Source organism: Tinamus guttatus, unplaced genomic scaffold, assembly GCF_059628265.1.
Source record: "Tinamus guttatus ecotype Peru unplaced genomic scaffold, ASM5962826v1 Tinamus_guttatus_pri_ptg000330l, whole genome shotgun sequence".
Classification (NCBI taxonomy): domain Eukaryota; kingdom Metazoa; phylum Chordata; class Aves; order Tinamiformes; family Tinamidae; genus Tinamus; species Tinamus guttatus.
The window spans coordinates 3,093,965-3,118,987 of NW_028288864.1; the positions used below are offsets into that span (position 1 = coordinate 3,093,965).

Here is a 25,023-nt window from a genome sequence, read left to right on the forward strand (position 1 = left end):
ACTAAGGGAACAGATTCATTGCCCTGCAAGAGGGTCAAATGCGGGCAAATGCAATAATCACTATCAGAAGCAATAAGGATTCAATCATATAGAAATCTTCCCCAAATTAGATTTTCACAGTGCTATTTAACAAGACAAAAAGATTCAATAGAGAGAGCTCATCTTTTCCATTCTCAAATTACATAGACAGAAGCACAGTCTACTACTGATGCCACTAATTAGATGATTAAATACCATTCTAGGTGATACGCTTTCAATGTAAAATAATTATTTTTAACAGGCAATATATTTGCTCAATCTCATTTTAAATCACAATATCATACTTTTTTAATTAATTGAAATTCCTTCATCTGATTTTGCATGAGAAGAGCAACCAGGGAGAGAAACAGTGCCAAGGACAGAATACCCAAGTATCCTAACACATGAACTTCTTCACAAAGCACCCTTAGCACTCCATAGATAAAACATATTTTTTTTCCAGAGAATAGCTGAGCCTTTATTCCTTTAAAATAGACCAGATGAGGAATTGTACAGCACACTGATAACTTCCAGCGTTAAAACAGAAGTTTATTTGCTCTGGTGTCATGAAGGACACCTCTAAATTTTCCTCTATTCAGAGGGATAAAGAGGTTAGCAGGTAAATCAAGGTTTTTAATCTTCCTACATAGAGTACAATTCACCTCATGAGGAAGTACCGTAGTCTTTTCGCCTAGTACTTAAGGAAATGTAATCACATTTGTGCTCTATGACAAGGAGGTTTCTGCTGAAGACTGCAAATAGGTTAATAAATGGAATATTGGAGAAGCCACCTGAGCAGCTTTGTTTGGGGCCCAAGTCTCCGGGACAGTATTAGATGGCTGAGAGGGTTATGCCAGGAAGGATTTCCACGAGGTGCTGTGTTGTAAGCGGCCATGGCAATAGAGCAGTATGGAGGGCTGGCTGCTTGCTTGGGCTAAGACTGGGGAGAACAAGTTTCTTTCCTGTTTGCAAGGCGAGGGTTTGGGCCACCTGCTCAAAAAGCAGCACCTGTCCCTGTGCTTTGAGAAAACTGACAGTGCTTCTTTCCCCTTCTCAGTGACCCTTCCTGGCACCAAAATCCGCAGCCAGAGGATCTGAAATGACACCCTCCTGCAAAGGGCAGTTCCAAGCTCCAGCAAGGCCTGCTTGGCGCCCTGCACGGCGGCAGCGCCGGCTCCGCGGGGACGCACGACCGCGCAGGGCTGGGCGCAAACGACCTTTCAGTCGCTGCTGAAAATGAAAGCCTAAAACCTCAGCAGGAAAACAGCTCCTCTCCCTCTTGCTCAGACATTCCCATCATGTCAGCAAGGACTATTCCAGCCAAGCACTTGAGCCAAGTAACTCATTTGCCTGGGAAAGCCAGAGCAGCTTCTTCCTCCCTGCACCAAGCTCAGCTACAACCCCAGGTCCTTCCCCTCCGGCCTCTCTCATCCCAGCCACTGAAGTCTGAGTTCATGCACCGACACAAACTCACCCACAGGAGCAGCTCTCTGATGCCACGGAGATGGCTCAGAGCAGTGAAGTTTTGCAGCAAGTCCTTTGTGATGATGAAGTACATATTCTTCTGAGAGAACTACTCTCAGAAGAGAGAACTACTATTCCCTTTAGGAACAGGATACTCTGAGAATTTAATATAAACTTTTCAACGCTCTATAGACTCCTTCTGAATTATCGTATAGAATTTCATCATGGAAGCATATCTGATATAGGATAATGCAGAATTCTTTGAAATGCCCTATAGAGAGCATCCTAAAACGTATTTTCAATTTACTGGTCTAGTGCCTGCCATTACATTCCACCAGACTCTCAGATTCTCTTACACTCTGTAAATTGTTTTTTCCACAGGAAGAGCCGACAAGGTGCAGCCGCTTCCTTCTCGTCAGGAAAGGAGGTGAGGCAGCCGGAGCTGTTACAAATTCCCCTCGGCACCTCTAAACACTCCAGCAACTGGATTCAATTCTCTGCCCTCGCACAAATGCCCAAGCAGGAGACCAAGTCATCCATCACCAACACAGGAGGAGCCTAAATAAGGCGCACGCTAGCAAAGCCCTGTGATGTCCTAGGACATTTTTCTCTACAGCAGCTCTGAGGAGCCGTGACCGGCACCGCTGCAGCGCGGCCACGGGGAGAGCACAGCACAACCTTGCTGTGTCGGCTGCCGAGGTGAGCCAGGAACAACAGTGAGGGCAGGAAGGGCACAGGGACACGGCCTTTCCCCACCGCTGTCGCAAACTCACCTTGGTGAGCAGCAGCACCCGCTTCTGCAGCCGCCTGACCAGCGCTTCGTGGTGCTCACGCCTCTTCTTCTCGTCCAGCAGCTGGCTCTGGACACGCAGAATTTCCTCCTGTAGCTGCTGCCGGGCCTTCTCCAGGGTTCTGGCACTAAGGGAGACGAGAGAGGCCTGTGAAATCGTAGCCACAACTCAGACAAATCAGAAACACCTGAGAGGAGCAGCAGCAACACCAGGACAGGGGCCGGGGCCACTTCATCTCTACCGCTGGTACCCCCGTAACTGCGGTCTCACTATCAGCTTTTCTCAGAAAAACATTGCGAGAGGAAAAACCTTCCCCGTGACAGTCTCCTCGTTCTGCACAAAGCAATTACTGGAATCTCACATATACAAGGCACGTAAATAATTACGTATATATTTCAAAATAAACCAATTTGCCTTCGAGAAGATGCCTCATTTTCAGCAAACAGCACAATATCTCAGGTTCTACTGTATCTTTTCATCTTTTTCTAACAAAGTAGAAGCAAAACGGAGGTTTAATATGATTTGCTTTGACAGACAGATAATATTCAGCTAGTAATTATAGCCACCACCTGCACATTGCTCTTGCCAGCAACCTCTATTGGAAGAGGAATGTCTTCTGAGGCCAGGCAATTAGCAGTTATTTTGCCATGTGGACAGGAGTCTCAATTAAGGCAGTAGAGCTCGGTCCCCCTTCTCAGCGCTCTGTGCAGCGTGACACGGTGAAGGTCATTGCTACACGTATTCCTGGAGATGTTCTCCACGCACACGTGCTGGACACTAATGGACAGCTGTCCCACGTCACCCATCAAGCATCGAATACGGCAACGCGCACGGGCAACACGGAGGCAAAATGGAAGAACTCGCCTGACTGTTGACAGTCGGTCGCAATTAGCGCACTGCAAATTCATCCAAGACTGTAAGGATGTACAAAGTTTAAGAACTGAAAGCGCAAGCAGGACGCGAAAAGTATTGTGTGCAAGTCAAGAATCTTCAAGCAAACTAGAAACAGTAAAACTAGTATCTCCAGCATATTCTTAAACAGAAGATCTTTGTTTTTCTGAAGGCAAGAACAACACTGGAAAATTTAGGAGCATTTCAGAGGGGCATTGTTTAGTGTTTATAAATAAAAGGCAATAAATAAAAATGCTTAAATGCTTTTAAATAAAACCACACTTTTTCAGGTACTGTCTAGAGAGATAAAAGAGGAACATTGTTTTAAAAGATATTCTTAACCTAAATTATGTACATCTTACCCTGCCAGGTTCCCAAATTGTATGGTTCAGGAAATTTATGTAGGAATTCACCAAAATCCCCAAGCAGCTGTTTCCCTACCTGCAATCCTCCCCCGCTGAAGACAAATATGCACTTTAAAGCACCAGATGAATTAGAAGACAGTAGAAAGCTTCATTTCAATTTGGAACCATTCACAGACCAATTTAATAATCAGGGACTGTGAAATAGGCTCTTCATTGTTGTATTCAGGTGGGAAAGTTCATCAAGAGGGCTTTATATCTGCATTAGAAAATAGATAATTTGATTCCTAGAGCACCACTATTTCCTCAGTTCTGTTCTAATCAATCAGTTACAAAGGAAGCTGTGCCCAGGAACAGTACTCATGGTGAGGGAGCACAAGAGATGCTGAATGCTCCCTTCTCCATCACAACCTCCCTAAACAACCCAAATCAAGTCCCAAATTAATTATGAGAAAAGACTAGTCTTTTTCTTACTTGGCAATATGAGGATTCCACAGCAAAAAAGACAGAATCAATTGTTGGATTCTACAAAAGAAATCTAGATATTTCTGTTTTCCTAGAAGGTAATGTCCAAGAAGGGCAAATGGCCGATCCAGACGTCTCATCATGTTAAATATGGGATGGAATTATCCAGTCTAACCACGCCGTGAAGCATCACAAGGACACATAAGTAAATGCTCAGGAAGTCTATGCACGCCAGCTATGAGGAGCACATCGTTCAGGACTTATAGCTGGCAAAGTGTAGTTACCACCACCGCTCTCCAGCCCATCTGTTGAGGGCCACCAACCTGCAGCCCAGCTAGGAAATGCAGATGTGCTCACACCTGCTCCAGGGCAGATCATCATCCTGCTTAAAACCTGCCTCGGGGGCAACATAGGCTGGCAGTATCTTCCAGCAAAAGACCTTGGTGACACCATAAAATGCAACTGCTGGATTCATCACACCATGTCCCTCAACGCTTAGCTGAAAAAGCTCAACCTCTTTTGTCCAGGACAGACTTTATGCTGAACCAGCCCTAGGAGATGTGCCAGCCTGCTGGTTTTGCAGCTGCTCCATCTCCAATACAGAACCACTGGGTAGGAGCAGGTAACATCAACTCCACCAAAAATGATTACAGTCTATTCAATTGTTTTTTTTTCCATGCAAAGGGTAAATGTAAGTACAAAACTCCATGAACTCTATTGTGATAAGTCATAGTATAGAAATCTCACAGCATTTGTTCTGTCAGAGAAATTTCTTACCAATTATGGTCAGAAGAGAAGAAAAATATGCAAGCATAGGATTAAATACTACAAAACAGCCAGAATCTCCATTTGACTATTGCAAAACATTCTACTAGGACGATGGAGGGTTCTTTTTCCTAATCTCCCAATATTGTGACCTATTTCCATAAATTCTGAGTACATTGAGAGCTTACGCCTGAGCTGATATTCAAAATGAAAAAAGGGCTATGTGCTAGGTTTCCGTCTTAAAATAAAGTAGTCACGTCACGACACACGGAAAGCAGAGATATCCAGCCATATACTCACTTTACAAACCGGCTGGGAACACGTGCTGAACATGAGAAAAGTTTAGAAAAGGGAGACAAATGGGCAAATTTCTTCAGCCATTCAGTTCTGTATGGAAGCAAAATGATACAGGCCCAAATATAGTTTCAGTCTCAGATCAAATGTGATGTTAATGCTGATAAAACTTAAACGCCGGAGATAACTATGAAAGCAATGACAATGCTTAACCTCACTGAACGGAGCCTTTTTTTGGTTTTCTTTGCTATAAAGAGTGTGAAATTCAACCTCTTTGCAACTCTCCACACCATGCCAAAGCAAATTATCAAGATCCTTTCTTCCTCTTTTAGGACAGGCTGATTCCAGAAACTGCACCAAATGCAACATAAACAGCATCTCCAGGGGAAAAAATAAAATAAAATAAGAAAGTTACGTTCCTCAGTGACATAAAACAGGGTTTGAAAGCAGGTACCTACCAGCAAATACTGCTGTATTAGAAGGGGGCATCTTCTTCCATACACTGATGATACCTGTGGCATTTCAACAGTAATTGTGCGCTCAAACCAAACAGAAAAACAAATAAAGTGATGGAAAATTAGACCCTAAGTTCTCCGTTCAACATAAGCTCAGAGAACCGGCATTTTAAAAAATCTTTACAAGTTCAAAGTAAACCTTTAAGCCTTAAAGGGAAAAAGTCATTTCTGTTTATCAGCCTATTAACGCTCCTCGTTCCCTGTCCGAGGGATGAGATGCCGACGTCTTTCTGCTTTGAGCTGTTGAGATCCTTCACTTTTTTGGCTCTTCCCTTCTGTAATCCACTTTAATGTAATCTTAATGCTAAACTTCATTTTCCAGAATGTTCTTTGAAAGACAGAGAACAATGACGAAAGACAGTGAACACTGAAACTAGAAGATACATTTTAATAATCTTCTTCAAGGAAAATTACGAAAGCAGCTGACAGCTTTTATTTTTCTTTATATGATCCATAAAACATTTTTTCTTAATTGTTCTGTCCCTTTCGTCTTTCCCTCCTCCCAGTCTTTGCTTAAACTGCTAGATGGGAATAACCACCCTGTTACACCTCGGAACAGGATTTAAAGGGAGAAGCAGGAGGGAAAAGAACACAGAAATAATAAGACAAAAAGTAAGAGTTAAGAATAGACTGGTCAGAAAAAAGAAAAGGTGAGGTTGGGCAAAACAGAAAATTTTTCATCTTTTGCTACTAAGGAAAAAAATTGGGAAAAAACAAGATGCTTCTGAAAAGATTGGAGGAAAGAAAGAGAAAAGGAAAAAGGAAAATCAATGAAGATACTGCTGGAGAAGTTTCCTAAGTTTACAAATTTAAGTAAACAAAACAAAAAAAACAGTGGTACCAGCATTCCAGCTTCCAAGAGGTGCTATTGCTGCAGTGTCTCAAGCGGAGACTTTGCAGGCCAACATTTCCACTTTACCTGTTATTTGGTTACTACATTAAGGGGCAGCAGCAACAATATGAAATATAACCATCTTTAGTGCAACTTACACCACATAGACTATATTTCATCTCAAAGGTTCACCTATGCCTGATTTAGGAGCAGTCTTTGGTATATTATAATAAAAAATTCTACATGAAATAGTCTACAGAGATCAACAGGAAAACAAGCTTTCTTCTAGCTACTTATTTTTCCCAACTCTTCAGCAAGTCTTTGCAAACTTTCTCTTGGTCCACACTTTGCAAATTCTCAAAGTGCTTTATATAACTCACCATAATCAGGTTTCCATAAATCACAAATCACAAATCATTCAAAAATAAGTAGCTCATTTGTCACATTGCTGTTCTGCGTACCAGGGAGTCTTGAATCATACTGAATTTGCAATAAGGAAATAACACAAAGCGAATTATTTTGCTGGTACGGCTAGATGAAATGGAGAAGAAGCAGACAGATGTTCTGAACTTTATTGCTACACTGACAATATGTTTTATCTTGGAGACAGTATTTAATTTTACTCCCTAACCAGCAGCATAAATATCAAACTTGGAAATTTTAGTATCTTCAAAATGAACAGTTACAGTACAGAAATAACACAGAGATTTTATACCCCAGCACTGGTACCACAGCTTTAATTTACTGGCAGCAGTTATGATTTACTCGAGTAAATTCAATCAGAAACCTCTCCTTCCTTCCAACGCGAGGTCAGGCCGCGTGTTGCAGGGCCTCCAACTTCACAGTCTGCAACAACCCAGCGGAGTCCACTAAAACAACATGCCCATAATGTGAAGCCCAGGGCTATTGTAAAATAAATAAATAAATAAAAACAAACGAACAAACAGCCCACAGACAACAAAAAGACAGTGAGGTTTTGGGTGCTTAAACCACCAGGCATGAGACTTGTTGTCATGCTAACAAATATGCTCTTCACATTCACCATCTAGATGGGAACGAAAGGAAGGTCTTAGTGTGATAATAAATGGGAAACTTCTCTGGTGTGTTTTAAGTCAAAACACTAGTAGTTTGCTGAACACATCCACCCCTGACCGTGGGGAAGCAAAATCTTCCAAGGGTGAGATAACCACGGGCACTAGTGACCTTTCGCTAAGCGTCTGAACCCGAGGTGTTCGTGAGGCCGCAGCTTCCACTGAAGACAAGAAGGTTGTAAGGAAAGGTTGTATTCCCTGCACAGATTTGAGAACCACAGGACCTCCACTGGCTCTTGGAGGTTTGCTCACTTGATACTACTGGTGTCTTAAGTAAAACTGGCTGGAAAAGGAAGCTGATAACCAAACACATAAAGTGATTTATACTGGTTTACAAGGACAAATCCATAAAGCGCTTTTGCATGGCCAAATACTCCTGGCTTTATTCAGAGCCAACAACAGGTCGGGAACTCTTGCAGCTTGACCCAAACTGATTCCCATTGCAGTTCATGGTAGAGAGGCAATGACTACACATTCCCAGGAAAATGTGAGTAATTAAAAAGTAGGAGTTAAAAACAAGTTCTCCAAAATTAACAACATAGCATCTAGACAGCACACTATGTACCATCTATCTCTATATCATAATTTTGCATATGGTATTTGGCAACCACAGCAAACAGCTTGCTTTTAAAGCGCATTCCTGATAGGATTTTCCACTTCCACTCCCCGATAAGAATAATCCTCACCTTTTAAGGTAAAAAAGCAGTGCCCTTCCCAACTCTGCATGGAAGAGGAAACCAGGCAAGATGGGCCTTATCCCAGGGCCTGAGGGACCCAGCTGAGCAACGATGGTCACCAAGTCACTCAACGTGGATTGCAGAGGGTTGGAAATGGAATACCTGGATTCTGGTTGTCTCAGTAGGAAAGCCAGGCTCAGTCTGTGCCCTCGAGGAGCCTAATTTTGCTCTCTTCATCATACTGACCCACGATGGAGGTCACCTACAGGCTACATGCCAATAAGGAACAGGAGCTTCAGCCCTGAGAGGGGACAAATGGCTTTTCCCTTCCTCCTCCGATTCCGCTCCTGCTTTGAACAGCCAGCAAAATTCCTGAAATCCTCAGCACACAAGAGCAAAGGAGGCTGTAACAGCATGGGTGGGGAAAGGCAAGAAAGTTTGGGAGAAAACCTCTCCTCCATCCAGGATCCAAACATCCTCTTTGCAGCTGGCTTTATTTACATCATCTAATGCAAATTCTAACTGCCTTGAAGTGTTATTACACTTTTTTTTCTTTGAAAACAAAAATCACAAAAACTGAAACAAAACTGAGAATGAAAAAATCCAAAGACTGAAATAATTACTAATCAAAGGAGAGGCCCGTATATGGGATGGTGAAGCCACTGGCCAGCTCTACCCAGTAATTTCTCTTCGTGTCAGCTCTGATGAGTTTTATATTTCTAACATTTCATCAATTTGAATCACCAAATTCAATTTGCATTCCCAGATAAACAATAAACAGAGAAGGAATAATAAATACCCTCATCTGACCTTGACGTATGAGACAGAAAATTGCCCTCTATGATTTCATTTCAATCTGAACCATAATGAATAATGCAGTTGGCCCATCAGTTGCCAATCTGTAATCGCACTTGTTAGATGAACTCAGGTCCATGCCTAAATACGATCATGAAAATCAAAACTTCTCACTCTTTTTGTACTTGTCCTTTTCTGCTCCTCCTTCGCTATGCAGGCTGAGCCTCTGCATCTCTCTGTTCCCAGCAACCTGATTCCACCCCAAAAATGAGTGCCTGAAGGATCTCGGTGTGTTGCAGAGCCAGTGGTGGGAACAGAGGCGAACACATTGCACAGGAACTTTCTCAACCCATGTCAGCATTATGAGCATAGTCGAAATTCCCCTACAATACACTAAATTTGGCAAAGCTGCTGTTTCCTGGCGAGCTGTCACATCACGGGCCACACTCTGCAGCTCTGGTGTGAAGAGCAACACAGACAAAGTCAGTGACACACACATCAAAAGTGACTAAGAGTATTTCAGATTTCTGTTATATATTCAAACCAACACTTATCATGAGAGCAGGAGAGAGTCATCTGGGAATAGGCAGCATGAGAGCTGAGGAGCTGCAAAAGATAAAGGGAAAAGACTGACAAAGAGGAGCAAGAAAGGAAAATTTGCTTGAAAGAGGGAATGAAGTGAGTAGGAAACTGGTTGTGCTGAACCAACTCGTCAGCAAACAAACATGCCAGGATTCTAGGCTTCTGACAGTTAGATAATAGCTTATCTTTACAAAATAAAGAGGATTAAAGGGTTTAGATGATAAAAACATTAAACTCTCCACTGCATTGTAACAAGTGAGCCCTCACAGATGTGTAATGTTCTACAGCTTGGGAAGGTCCTACAGACCTTCCTTGCAATGACCTTCGCCCATCGGACCTTATTTCCAATGTGCATTACTCTACAATGAAGTGAATACGGCACAGCCATGTTTTTTGATCAACATTTACGACTACTTGAATGAACTTAAAGCAGCAACATAATTCTAAAATAATTCTTGCAGAATAATTCGGTCATGGACTCCTATCATAATTCTGGCAACTGTAGTTCCAGTGTTTCCTAACCTTTCAGAGTTCGACCTTGCAACCTTGATATTGATTTCCAGGTAGGTATTTTCCATATGAGGCAAATGTCATAGTAACAATGAAACACACATAACCAAGAACATATAACCAAAGAACAAGAATGAGGAAAAGTAGGAGAAATGCTTGACTGAAGTTACTCAGTCTTAGTTAAAACTGCTCCCAAAACATCCATTGAGGAGCAAGCTCCATCCTAGCTAAAAGTTAAAGCAGCTTTCCTGGTTGTATATATCCAATTTAGTTATATACGTAAGTAAACAAAGATCCCAAAGCAGAGAAGAGCTGGTCTCCAGCAACCTGGTGCCAGATAATGAGACTGAAGGGACCGGGATGTTTCCATGGAGCACAACATCAACCATCAAGCTATGGGGACCTGTCATTACTTCCACAGCAGCTCTGCCCAGGGCAGTCCCTTCAGCTCTAAGTCCAAAAAATCCTGTCCAACTGCATCCTGACACTACAGATGATTTCCAAGCAGACATTTCTCCCCAATGGGGAGAACTTGGGCCCAAAAGATAGGCCCAAGTGTTTGGGCAACCAAAGCAGACTTACTAAGGAAGACCTGATAATTCTGTCCCTAAACCTTTCTGTGGGTGTTGCTTTCCCCTATTATCACTCAGAAAACCAAAGCATTATCTGCATCTTTTAAATTTTTTTTGCAAACTTTTAAACCTATATGCAGCAACTGGAATAAAGCTGTCACTGTGGAAGGAAGAACTGTCAGAACAACTAAATTTAGAGCTCCCTTACATGAGTTCTCAGGCATCAATATTTTTAAATGTTTAATAAAACAATGCTACACGCTATGCAATCTCTTTGCAATGAATACTTTATACACAAACCAGTCAGGTGGACAAGTAAATTGTCTTTATGCGGTGGTTTCATGTTTCAAAAATCACTAGATGAGCAGAAAGGTCAGATTGTTTATTTTGGGGCGAAGTTGTGATAGACAAGTGAATTTAAAAGGTGACAACCAAATTGCCAGAGGCAAAAGAAAATTCAGGAAATCAGAGATACAAAACATTTCCATGCTGGGTTTTATTTTGTGGGTTTGGTTTTGTAGCACTCATGAAGGAACGTTCCTCCAGGGGCGCACACATGAACACCACGTCTGGGGCCTGGCAGCCGGGCACTTGGAGGGCTCACGGCCTCATCCCGCAGCTCCAGGAAGAGCTCTCGCCGTTGCACCACCTCCATGTGCCACACGGGCTGTTCGTGTTGCTTTGCACGAACCTCTTGAGTCACCTGCTCTTCTTCCAGTAGTAAGCAGTAACTTGGAAGACACAGAGCTCATCCTGTCTTTTCCAAGCCAAACATCAGCACCAGAGAAGTCAAACAAGAGTCAGGAGCTCAGGAAGCACCCAGGGGCTGAGGTGTCTCAGTTTCCTGTCTGGCTGCTTGTAAGATGTTTTTAGCTTGGTGGTTTATTGAATGCTCCTTATCTCTTTTGGGATCTGAAGTGTAAAGTGGGGGGAGAAAAGACTACATGTCCTTCCACAGCACAATCATCACGGAATTACAGCCAGCATCTTGGGATCCAGCGCTGTTCAAAAGCATTGCTTCCCATCGGGAGAAGGCTGATGGACATTGTGTCATTCCCATGGAGTGAAGGCATCTCCAGAACCTGCAGCCACACCAGCATGACTTTTGCTTCACCTGCTTGCTTGCATGGCTCCTTGCCCACAGTGATTTGGCCATGCATTTCTATAACTTCAACCATTCTTGTTGTCATTTTATTTTTCAAGACATACTGGCCTCATCTCTCACCTATCCATTTGATGAAGAATAATGAAAACCAGCTCTGGCAAGTCTTCACTGCCCAAACACTCCTGTACCTACTAGATATTACTCTGTAATATACTCCACAAGGAACAAGCGGATTTGAGACAGGCAATCACACGCTTATCTGCACTACATAGAGCTACAGCTGTCCGAGAGGAAAGAGGAGAGCCCTGAGTCTGTGAAGCACAAGGTGCAGGAGAAGGTCAGTAAGGAGCTACCTGTTCACTACCTCTTTCAGCAGAAGAATTACACAAATTAGGCTATTAAATACCAAAAGTTATCACCTTTGGCTTAAGAAATCCCTAAGCTTCAAATTCATGAGAGATGGGAGAAGTATCACTGCACATTTCCTCCCTAAATAGACTTTCCCAAAGCTTCTGGCAGTGGTTCACCACTCCAGATTGATCTTTGATTTAATTGCAAATTTGAGGGAGAGAGATCAGGGTATGGTTTGTTTCCTTTTAATGAACACCAGCAGACCTCATCTGGCTTAAATTTTTACTTTTTCATCAAATTTTCTTGGGCGAGTATGCAGCCATCTAATCTCTTTCAGATATGAGTCATATTCAATTTCCAAACTATAAATTAGTAGCTGAAAAAAGATTATTTCTATTCTCACAGGTACCACCTGCCAGCTCTTGGCTATGGCAATAAATGGTCCAGCTGATCAGCTATCAAAAAACTTCCTTTTTTAAAAAAAAGGATAAAAATTGCCAGAATTTCTTAATACCTAAGGATTAAGCTATAGCTATCTATTATATTTGAACACACTTACATCCAACTCTTCTCAGCATTTGTAATGCACGTGGCATTTCTGTAACGAACTGGTTTATTCCCTTCTGTCACTGCACAGCACAGCTCCCCCCAGATCATGACTCTACTCTGCAAAAGGTCCAGCCCCTACGCAGGGCTGGAAATAAAGGATCAAGTACCACGTTCTTTTTACCAAGTAAACATGTGTTGCTGCAGATCACGTGCATCCCACGGAGACATATCAACATAAGGCTGATGTGCATCGGCTCAGTGGTTATAAGGAGAGGTAGCTGGAGAAGCAGGTGTCATGGAGCAGACCCGTCCAGCTAATCTACACCCAGCCCAGCCTCTCCAATCCCAGCTCTGCAGTGCAGGTTCTCATGGATCTCTGCTACAGTGCGAATATGAATTTAAAGAATCATGAACCAACTTCTCATGAGACAAGGGATAAGCGAAGAGCTCTACTTAGGATCTTCTCACTATTATAATAAACAGACAATATTCGATTTCAGAGATTTCAAGGGTCAACAACAAGCAGGATTACCAAAGAAATTTCAGAGATCCACACTTCCAAAGAGCTCTTTCATTAAAAATGCATCTAGAGAAAGCAAACGTGGACTACATCAAATCCAAAGGGCATAAAAAAACACCACCATATGTGATGTCATCAAGTGGACACTTGCATATAGAGAAAACCAGAAAATTATTCCTATTTTCAAGCTATTTGAAAAATGCAGCCCTTGATATACCATCGCTACCATTTTCCCCCATGTGATAGGCAGGCAGAGAATTCCTGTGGTAAGAATTCACAGCAGTACCAGGTACCAGCCAAACTGGTACTGCCTACAACTGGAACTTACAACTGGAAAATGCAGACATGCTCGGCAAGACTCCATCACTTTAAAAAATAGTTGTTACCATTTCCTTTTCTGAAAGTAAAGGAAAAAAGATAATGATGCCAATATGTTTATTTTTGCAAACCCCACTGAGAAGGAAAGACAATTTTTTACGCTCCTGCACATCATGGACAGGGCGCAAATGCAGAAGCCTGAAAACCTTTCACAAGAGGGTATACAGGCCAGCAAAGCAGCTAGACAGGCAAAAAAGTTGCCAAGATGGAAAGCAAAGACACAACGAATGCAATAAATGGGATCCACAGCTCGCTCGTCTCGGGAACTCGCCAACAACCCAATTAGCAGCTCTGGTGCCTCCATCGCCTGCGTCTCCCGCAGTCAATACAGGCACTTTGGCAGCCGATAGCTCGGCCGGGCTCAGCAGGGCCTTCGATTGCCACCTGGGCTCCATTATAACCTCCCCTGCTGCCGCTGCTGTACCTGATTAATAAAGCCCAATCGGCCTGTTTATTTCCTTATTGATCCACCGTCCCCTGCACGGGAAACGGCGTCAATGCAGTTAAGGGCAGCACCTGCTTGGAGGCTTCACCCTTCAACCGCTTTCTGAAACCGCATTTTATTCTCACTGGATAATAAGATTGCACGGTTAAAAGAGCTTTTAGGTATCGGCATTGTCATAAAATGTTCCTTGTGTCCTACTTCACTGGAGCTGACAAACTCTCCGCTTGCTGTCGGTGGACTAATGAGAAAAGAAGCACTTCTAAAGAGCACTGGATACTTTTGCATTGCAAAGTGAAAAGGAGAAGTGAGATATTTCAACAATGTTCCATTGCATTTCAAGCCGCCATAAAGATGAAAGAGAGAAGGGAAGGTTTCTGCACAATCACTGTATCAGCCAAGCAGCTCACTTATTAATCTCTCCTTCCTCTGCATTCCCTGGCTCGGGGGCTTGGAAAGTTGACACTTGACTTGAAAAATGCCAGCTCTAAGCAGTTTATTTCCTCTTGAACTTTAAGAGCTGACTGAGACAGAAATGACCTTTAAAAAGGCAGGGTTAGTTCTTGTATGAATTGATAGAAGGATTCTTTGCTTACACAGCACAGCAAGGTTCTGGGCAAATCTCCTATGCAAACACCCCTTTCTCACCAGAGACGAGAAAAACACCTTGTTGCAGCAGCTGAGAGAGACACAAGGCTGGAGAACCTGGGACCTGGTGACCTGGCTTGGCTGCATCGAGAGTGGAAGAGTTATTATATTGCACTCATAAACCAACAGCCCTAGATACGTTACATCAGTACTAGAAGCTTCAAGAAATCTGAGCTATCACAACAAAGTAAGTAAAGCATAACCAAAATTAAACACACCCACAAACTAAATCACCCCAGACAAGACTACACAGCAACCACGCAGGCCTATGGCCCATGGGACAAGGCAAGATATGGGAACTCCTACGTTTGGATATCTAACGCTTTCTTTTTTCATTTTCCTTGCATCAATCTCTGCTCAAGCTGCAGCAAATGGAGCCAATCACTGCAGAGTTTGTTAATGGTCTTCGATGAAAGGCAGTCTGAAAATGCAAATCAATACCCAACAATAACTGCTAATAATACTTTCTGCCACACTAGTAGGTTGAAATTTAGTTGGGCAGAATATTCTTGTTTGAGGTCCACCATACAAATAATACTACCAGATGTCCAAAGAAAGGCAATCCAAGGATTTTGTGGCAGCAGAGAATGGTCCAGGATTCTGATAAAGGAAATTCAAAATGCAAATGCCTGAGATGTTAATGGATATGGGAACACACTGGAGACTAATTGGTCTGCTTGTATACTGACACTTGAAAACCGTTTGAGGACACCAAGTGCCTCACCAACAGGAAAGCTGGAGCCCATACCTGCACATTAAAGCAAGATGCCCAAACAGTAATTCATTCATCCCACATTCTAGGAGAGCATTCACCAGGTTCTCACTCTGTAAAAAAGGCAGACATGGCACTTTTAATAACAGCAAAATGTTAACACAGAAGGAGGGCAAGCTTCCCAGAGCTACACAGAGAAACACGACTGGGAGCTGCAGTTAAAATTTAGACTTTTTTTTCCCTCCATTTCTAGTCCTGATCTTCACCTACTAAACCTTGTTGGCTCCTAGCAGCACCTCCAGCGAGGCAGGAGCACCACCATGCCACCAAGAGCAACGAGGCGCTCGCTCTCTAGAATCAGACTGCTGAAGCAGAACCACACATTGAGCTGGGAAATCCCCAAAGATCGTCTGACTAAAACAGACTTTTTTCCCACCCTTTTTAGGGGAAAGCACATCAACCTCACCAAGGCAGAAAAAAGTCAGTCCTATAGAGGCTAGGTTAACACATTCATAATAAATCACGTCTGTCAGGACTCCTAAGGTTTAGTATCAGACAATTTGTCTTAAGGAAATTTGGAGAGGGAGAAGAGGTGGGAAGCAGTAATCTGCTCTCTAGCAAAACCGGGGGCATGACAAAGAGCAGTGGCTTTCAGGTGGTTATTGAGGGGAAGCCTCAAACGAGATTTTGGGTTAGTGGAAATTCAGAAAATTCCCATATCTAAAGTACACTTTACAGTACTCCATATCTAAAATACATGTATACATCTATAGAAACACACACACATAATACTTATTAACAACATAAAAAAGAACAGTTGTCACTGTTTTATTGTATGTAGTGCTGCAAAGGTAGAATGTATTGGAATTGCTCTTTTTTTTTTTTTTAAAAGATATTTAATACTGATACCGCTAGTAGGGCTTTTCCTAAGGCATGTAATCACTGGAGGTCACAGAAACCTGCTATGAATGAGGAAGACTCCCACTTTCACAGTTATTGTACAGTGGTCAGTTTGGCAGCATTTGGCCTCCAAGTGCTGCACAAAGTACTGCATTTGGAAATCTGACCCCAGAGCACAAGCAGGCAGCATACAGTTATATGAAAACACAGAAATAAAAATGTATACATCAGATGCATAGCTACTGCAAAACAGATTCTCTTGATCATAGCCCGTATCCAACTCAACATGAAAAAAAAGCAATAAGAAACTGTCATCTTATTTACACAAGATGTACTTGCAGATTTCTACCTTTTGCCTGAAGGTTTTAATTAAAGCAACTCCTACCCCCGGGCTTTCTTCTTGTAGTAAAGCATCCTCCCCGCTCAGCTCTTCAAGGACTCTGCTCTCTACGCTTTGACACAACCTAATCACTCCTACGGGAGCAACTGATAACGTGAACGCAGATCAGAAGATCTTTGAGTGAACCAAGGAAGATAAAGAACTGGAAGCTAAAGGCGAAACAATTTTACACCCTTTATTCAAGAGTCTATTGGACCTCGGGAAAGACAACAAAGGGAAAAAATAAAGGCACAAATCAGAGGAGACTGTGTAAAACTGGAGGTTCATGAGTTCAGTCATCAGATGTGTGAGTGCTACTCACACGGACGTTCCCAGATCCAAGCTCCAAGAATGATGACCACGATAGGGAGCTACTCCATCCTGGCTGTTCTAGGGAAGGGCAGGTAGCAAGAAAGAAAAGTGCCAAATGCCCAGGAGGCCACGCTCAGCACCTCCCGCTGCCACGGCATCCCCTCCAAGGCTGGTGGGCTTTCAAGTGCCAGAAATCACTGCTCCTCCAGACGTGTCAGAGCACCCCGTGACTCGGGGCAAACGGTGGAGCTTTCCCCTGACTTCATATAATAACCAAAACATAGCAAGTTTAACAAATGATAAAGAAACATCAACAGTATCAGCAAAGGCACAATAACAATCTCTGCATTACTAGCATATTTTCTTAGCTAAGGGGGGGAAGAAAAAAAAAAACAGGAAATAACACTAAAGTCAGGCTTAAAATGATCAGGATTTTATGGAAATTATTTTGTGAACAGAGGAGATGTAGTGATCTAAACTGACAGACTGCTAACCTCCAGAAGATTTTTCTTTGATATGTTATGAATGTTTAATCAAAGTTATTCTGCAATTAAACAGAAACAGCCAAAATGTTAAAAATAAAACAGCAAATCTGTAACTTTCTGAAAAGGTATTTTAGTACACTGTAAAGTATCACACTACAATGGCATCCATGTCTAAGAAAAATAAATAATTTCTGATCTATAGTTATTTCCATGATCTTTTTTGAAGTAAATCTATACCTAGGAATCCACTTGAAATCACTGCATTTTTAATAAGGCAGATTCAGATGCACTTTAAACCACAATACCTTGGGAAATGCCAGTATTTCATGAACGTTTTGTGCAGGGGGAAGCCAATGCAGCCATCCTTTAATCCTCGGACATCTCCTCTCTCTATACTTGCTCCAGAACAGAGAACAACCACTTGGGTATTTTAGCAATCAACATTTATTTGCTCCAAAGTCATAACAGAAGTTATAACTTCCCTAAGGCACATAAGAGAAAAATCTTTACTTTTGTCCCAAAATTAAACCAAAATTTAAATGAATACTCTGCATTTATTTAAAATTAGGACAAAAAAGTCATTTATAGCTTTAATGGCCCAGACTGGCAGATTCTCGCGCTCTACTTTTATTGAAAAAGTTTTTTCCTCCCTGCAAGGAAAGTGCTGGCAGTTTGCTTTGAACACACCAGGTGAGTATGAGCTCCCTACGAGGCCTTACAGCAAGTTGCTCAACAGTTGATGGAGCTTTTTGCACTTTGCCTGTTCCTCTGCAGCACTGCAAGGGCTGCCACGAAGCAGCCAAGGAGGCGACCGCGCTGGCGTTCGCCCCGTGACAAGGAGCAAGCAGCCGAGCAGCAACATGAAACATTCCAATATTGTCAGTACTTAAACATTTTTTCTTCAAGCTTCTACAGAAAAATATGGTAAGCAATCGCATTAAATACAGTCAAATCTATTTATATAAAACTAATTAACATCGTCCTTTCCAATGACATCCCAGGATGAATGCTGCGGCCTGCAGAGAAGCCTGAAGAGGGAATGAGCTAATCCAGAGCTGCCCGGGCAGCCTGGCCCGGCTCGCGAGGCTCCCGCTGCACCTCGAAACCCCAGATCCCTTTGGCAGCAGCTAATTATTCTCACCATCTTCCTAAGCAAGCAGTTCACAGCATTTCTACACAGCACAAAGCTCCGTGCAGTAAATTCTGACTCTGAAAGTCAAGCCGGGATCGTCTCCAAGATTAAGTGTGAGCCTCATAGCCCTGACATATTCATTAGAAGAAATTAGTGCACTCTTTTGCACAAGACCTGAGCTCTATTGACTCCAGGTTCTTCCGAGATACTGAGTGCAGCCCACTGCCAGGCTCTGCTAGTAGTTTGGTGTTTTTTAGTATTCAGTCTTAAAATTTGATGCCTTCAAAAATAAGGTAAAAACAACTAGTCGTTATATTTAACAGCAGAGTAGGAGATCTAAATGTAAATGTAGGGAGAAATGGACTAGAAATAGATAAGACTATAATAGCTGTTCCGAGTCGTGCCTTTAGGAACATCTGATTTATTTTTAAAGGTAAGTCCTAAGTTTCTTGTTTGCTCTGTGCTTGGTCCCATAAACTCTGACTGTGCTAATATTAAGCTTAGTTTGCATTTAGAGAACAGCTGAGAAGCTTATTTTCTATTCTGATCTTCAGCCAAACGTCACTGCATTTCAAGTAACCTTTTTCCACCCCTTTTTTGTGCTGCAGACCCCAGGGGTGCTGGCGCAGGCTGCCTTCCTCAGACCATGGCAGAGACCATGGCAGCCCAAACCCGTACGCAGGAGCCGCGGACATTTCCCCTTCAGCCACATCTACTTCTGAAGGATTTCAAAATCCTTAACATTCAGAGCTTACATGCTTGGGAGGGTCACCTAATAAAAGGTAATCCATAAGGACAGCTGTCGTTTTCCTATATGGCAGCTCCTCAGCTCCAACAGCTTCTGCGTCTCTCTCATCACAGCCCCGCTAGAACAACCTGTTAGATTCTTTGCACTTTACAAAATTTGCGGCTGTCCGTTTGTCAAACCAGCACATGACCCAGATTAATCCTGCCCTAATGCAAGATTCCTGCCATGCCATGTATGATCTGCGAGAAACCAACCAAAACTGATACCGGGCAACTTTTGAAAAACAATACTCAAACTTTGCCAAATGAACACAGAATCTGCTTCAAAATCAAACTTTATTACGTGCAGATTCCAGCATTCTCCTTTGATATTTCTCACGGTCAAAGACAACAGGCAGCACAGCTGCACAAAATGAGACAAGAAAAGTTATTTTATACTTAAGCACTAAAAGCCCTTCATATTCACGAGTTTCTCACCTCATTTTTCAGGAAGAATCTCTTATTGCAGAAACATTATGACACCATTTTCTTCTGCTTTCATCTTTGTGAAACAGCACATTATTTCCATGTATGGAAGCTACAGCGCAAGCACATTAAAACCCAAATAGAGTCATTACGGTGACCAAGCTGCTCATGTTCATTCCTAACAAAACCTGGATACAAATCTCCTACTCCGGACCACTGCAACTTGGAAGCTGCCTTAAAATATAGATATGGATATATGTATATCCTACTCCACCAGAAAAAAGGACCAAGGTATTGATTACTTTGTAATTTTCCTAAACAGCGGGGAGAGAGAACGGGCAGACAGGTGGTACAGAAAGAACAGAAACACTGGATCAAGTCAGATCATCTCTACTGTTTTTACACTGTATGCGATGACAATGACAACTGCTACTTACATCCATATAAAAGGAGGAAGGATCTTTGATGTTGCATTTCCAGTGATATATTTGACGCACAGTATTTATAAAATGAGGTTGATGAATATGCAAAGTTCAGAAATGCAACCTCCAGTGTCACTATCTTGCACTTCAATCAATCTGAACTTCAAAATCTCAGTACCAAAATTCCCAGTATTATAAATATGGTGAATATTTCCATAGTACTCTGCAGGCAAGCAGTCATTTGCCCTGTTCTCCGTACTCAGAAAGTTGGTCCCAGCTGTCGCCAGACTAAGGCGAGGTCCTGCTGACAGGCAGGTCTGTTAACGAAGGCTCGGTGCCAAAATACGAGGGCTTCTTGGAGCCCGGACCAGAGCTTGTGCACGTCTGCCTACAGAAGGCTGCAGACACATCCACTTGTCATTCCTACCTGTGCGACCCAAATTCTACAACACCAGCACAGCTGACTCGCTTCAAGAAACAACATTCTCAAAACGCAACCCCAACAACGCACATTTATGATCCTGAGCCTTCATCCCGGCTATCTTGTCTTTATAACGGGTTTAGACTGAACTCTTTTGCAAAGTAATTTGACTTCCACCGAGGAAGAATTCTCCAGAAGACATTATATCACTTCCTAAAAATGAGAGGATAACCTTTCAAGCACCTCAACTGTCTGCTTTAGAGCTATATGCTCTAATAAGAGATGCTACCACTACATACGCACCTTGCCTCTCACATACAGCCAAAACATAGCGTGACGTTTCAAAAGGCAAGCAGTTATACCAATTACCCTTTGGAAGCAAATAAGGTTTTCTGCTTTTAAAATAAATATATATACATATTTAAAGAAAAAAAAGCTTTAACGAGAAAATCCTTTTAGAAAGTCAGTGTTAGCAGTTTAGGCTGTCTTAGAAAAACTGTCACACACTTTGGCCAAAAATGACTCTGTGTGTTTAACAGGCTTTCAGAGCAGTTGCCATCGGCGAGAGGGCTCTGCAAAATGTTCACCTTCAGGCTTAAAAAAATTAAAGCAGCATATTAAATGTCTTAGGTAATTGAATGTACACAGTCACAAAAAGGGATATCTTTAGCTTGAAGCCAGACTTAAGCCTCAACGGTAATTTATTTGCTGCTTTACATAATACTTTGAAAATATTTATTAGCAGTGGTCTGGTTCTTGAAAATAAATTCCATTTACAGTTGATAAGAGGTCTTTTGTGCTTGTCCACTGAAATATTTTGCATTTGTAGATATGATTATAAATTAATTGTGGCAAACTACATAGGAGGGAATATTAACAGGTTAGGTCTGATCTGGGCTTCAGGAGATCCAAGTTCAAAGTCTCGCTGCGCCTCAGGCTTTCAGCTTAACCTCAGGCAATTCATTTAACCTCCTCTACATCTCCGTTACTCATCTGTACAAGACTGTGTATAATAAGAATTTCACCGTACTGATCTAAGGCATTTTTAGGATAAACGTGCAAAGCATTCTGGCAATAGGATCTATGCAGGTATCTATAGACATGCAGAGGACTCAAAAACCAAACATTTTGCAAGAGAACATCTGGGGCACAAAAAAAAACATCTCCCAAAAGCCTGGAAATTGCCGTGAAAGAGCTGTCAGAAGACAGGCATAGCAAAGTCTTCTCTCAGTATCAATGGTCCCAAGAGCACAATAAATAAGACAGATACAGCTCCAAGATGTGGACAGCTAGCTCAGAGGAAAAAATCACCTTAATTTCAGATAACGTAAGAGAAATGAGGGGAGACAAACCTAGTTAGTTCTCCTCCAGTGTTATGGATGGGGATATCAGCTGTTCCCAGCTGATGTACAAAGGGGAAAGGGAGAAGTAGCAAAGAGCAGGTGGGCAGCTAATGGCATTAACTGTATTTTATCAGGTGAAAAGTCACCATATGGGTCTATTAGAGTTTAGAATTCAGCAGTCTGCTGGGGTGAGGGGGGAACACAAACCAGAGACCTGCACTTCCACTTCCTCGTAGGCTTTTCACAAGGCAAATTCTGTCCAGAGATGAAGAAAGGCAGCCAAGAATTGAGCAAATAAACTAACAGAAGATGTTCAATCACGTCACCAGAAATAAACCACTCTGTGGAAACGCAGCTCTGTTAAGTAAAGAGAGGAAATCTGAACAAATACAAATTCATTTCAAAAGAAAATACTCGTAACAGGCTTTCTCCATGGGTAGTCACACAAGAGAGCTGGTTGATAAAGCAAGGCTCGACTGCTAAAGAAAACAGAATTCACATTCGCATTTAGTTGGTGGAGCTCTACTAGATACCCAAGGGCGATAAGCATTAAACGGCGTGAAATTTTATTCTGTTTTTCTGCTACCTTCCTGGGATTTTTATGACTATAACCATTTTTTGCCTATAAACAATAAGAGCTCATTTTAACTGAAGATGTCTCATGAAATTTGAACATGAGCAAAGACCAAGAGCACTAAGGTCCCTTCATGAAGAATGACATATCATTTCAACAGTGAATTACACACACCTTCATGTTTTAATTGGCTGAGTGACTTAGCTTCTAACTCAGCAGGCCCTGAAGTGCAGCAAATTTGCTCAGTCAATATTCTGCAATTGCTTTGGAAATTCCTGACATACAGAAAGCTGGTTAACTGTCCATCAGGCTGAAGATGCATTTCCTGGACAGCCATCTACATTATTAACATTTATATACTGCCATCCTTCGCACAGATTGCACATACTCCACTAAAAGGGTGCCTCTATCTCTCCAAGCCCAAAGCTTGCAGGCTGTGTAACAGCAATCACAGTGGGTCAGACCAAAGTTAACTTCGCCCAGCAGCAGCAGCCAAAGCAGATGCCTGTGGAGAGTGAAGAGCAGGACACCGACACAGCAAAACTTTCCCAGAACATTCTCCAAGTACCCAGCAACTCACAGCCCAGAGACTTGCTGGACCAAGTGCGGTATCTTTGCAAAAATTGTCCCCACTGAGTTTTATCCCACTCACGTTTTCACTACTTTCAGAACTTGTGCAACATCCTGCCTACGCTATGTTGCTCTGAAGCTTACGTGCTCTAATGGCGGTTGTTTAAGCCTGCAGATTTCACTTGCTGCTCTCAAAATCTTGAGATAAGTTATCCTGCTTGCAAAAAAAAGGCATTACCAGGAAGCCCGCAAAGGCAGTGGAGGTGACGGAGACGCAGGTCCCTCCATAGAGGGGACAGGCAGTTCTGCCACAAAGTGGGTATCCTACTGATCTGCAGCAACTAGAGCATGGAAGTAACAAAGATTCCCTCCAAATCAAATTGTTTCAACACTATTTTTACTGGTAGCACACAGATAACAAATCCCAAAAGAAAATCTCAAATTAGATTACATCTGTAGTCTTTTTATGGCCCCAAGGATCTGAGAAATGGTTTTATGAGACAAAGTCAGCAGCTGCATAAAACACCTTTCATTTAAAAGTCAGGATAATAAATGAATATAAGTACAACAGAATGAATAAGGAAAACAAATACTAGCTTGTTGTCTTTAGCCATGCTAAAAACTTAAAAGGGTGGTCGGGGGGCAGATATAACGTGGAAGAAACTAAGCAGCACTTGGATTTAAAGGAAGATAAATAACAGAAAGAGAAGAGACTGTGGGAATAAAATATGTCCATTTGTAAACAGACAGGAGTAAGTGCAAGGAAGCAGCAGCTCAGACAGAAACACGAACAGCTCAAAGGCTCCCAAGCAAATGGAAAGGTGTTGATAAAAGGAAACTAGCCATCAGTGAAACAAAATGTATAATAAATAATAAATACAGCCCAAAATTTGACTTCCGGACAAGACAATGTTACAGTCATGAACTTGCAAGAGTTCCTTGGGGATAACCTGAACTCATGGAGTTTTTAGGGAGGGAGGGACACGCTCTGAGGGTGACAAGAAAAGGGAGGGACAAAGACCACGTGGTGCTTCCTGCTTTAGAAAATAATTTCATCTCCAAGTACCAGTGTACTTAATGAAGTGTTAGAGTTTCTTTTATAAAATTACAAAGCACAGTGATGAGGGGACGTGCTATGGGGAATAATTCTGCATTGGCAGCATGCATGAACATGCTTGAGCACCTTGTTTAGCACCATGTGCTTCATCTCTCCTGTTGACTTCCCAGCACAAGGCTTAGAGCGCTGTGAATTTACAGGACAGATACAAGAGATTTAAGAAGTCTTGTCCCAGAGTGAATTAGCTCCTTCTCATTTAACGAAACTCAAAAACAGGACACAAAGAAAAAATTCATCCTTGCTTTTATCCCATTACTCAAGAAAAAGGGTGTTCTGCTGCTCTACACCTCTAAATTCACAAAAAGATATTTCTATCCATTCCTATCCCTTTCAGGCATATCCACAATATAGAGTGGCCAGAAGCCTCTATAAGCAAATGAAACTGAAAAGTTTCTGTAATTCAATTAGACAGTTTCCTCTTCCTCAAAATCTCCCCTGCACCCTCTTTCCCCCATCCTCCCTTTTTAAAAACATTTTAACATCGTCTATTGATTTTCTTCCTTCTCTTTCAGGGAATATTCACAGATATGCCAAGCCACCACATACAACAACATTAGCTGAAGCAAAAAATGAAATTTACACTTGACTGCCCTCTTCAGCAACAAGCAATCACCATTTAATAGGAAAATGGAGCAGAGTGCAAGCAGGAAGAGGGAGGGTGGAATGGAAAACAAACCCATCCCGGAGCCGATGAGACCCCCTTGCTCGAACGCGGCCTGAGGCGGCCGCAAGCTCCACAGGGGACAAGGCCCCGGCCACGCTCGCATGGGCACCAGTCCCGTGGCCTCTCACCGGCGCAGATCAGCTCAGAGCAAAGTGCAGAAGCA

At 42.4% G+C, this 25,023-nt stretch overlaps 1 protein-coding gene across 2 annotated transcripts in view; it reads right to left on the reverse strand.

Annotated features, from left to right (window-relative positions):
• The window catches only part of MAD1L1 (mitotic arrest deficient 1 like 1), a 322,579-nt gene that overhangs the window by 223,362 nt on the left and 74,194 nt on the right, over nt 1-25,023 (reverse strand). For both annotated transcript variants that reach the window (XM_088529470.1, XM_088529469.1), the window contains exon 10: nt 2,256-2,400. In XM_088529470.1, coding sequence (XP_088385596.1) covers nt 2,256-2,400 — 145 coding nt within the window. The remainder of the gene's footprint in view (nt 1-2,255; nt 2,401-25,023) is intronic.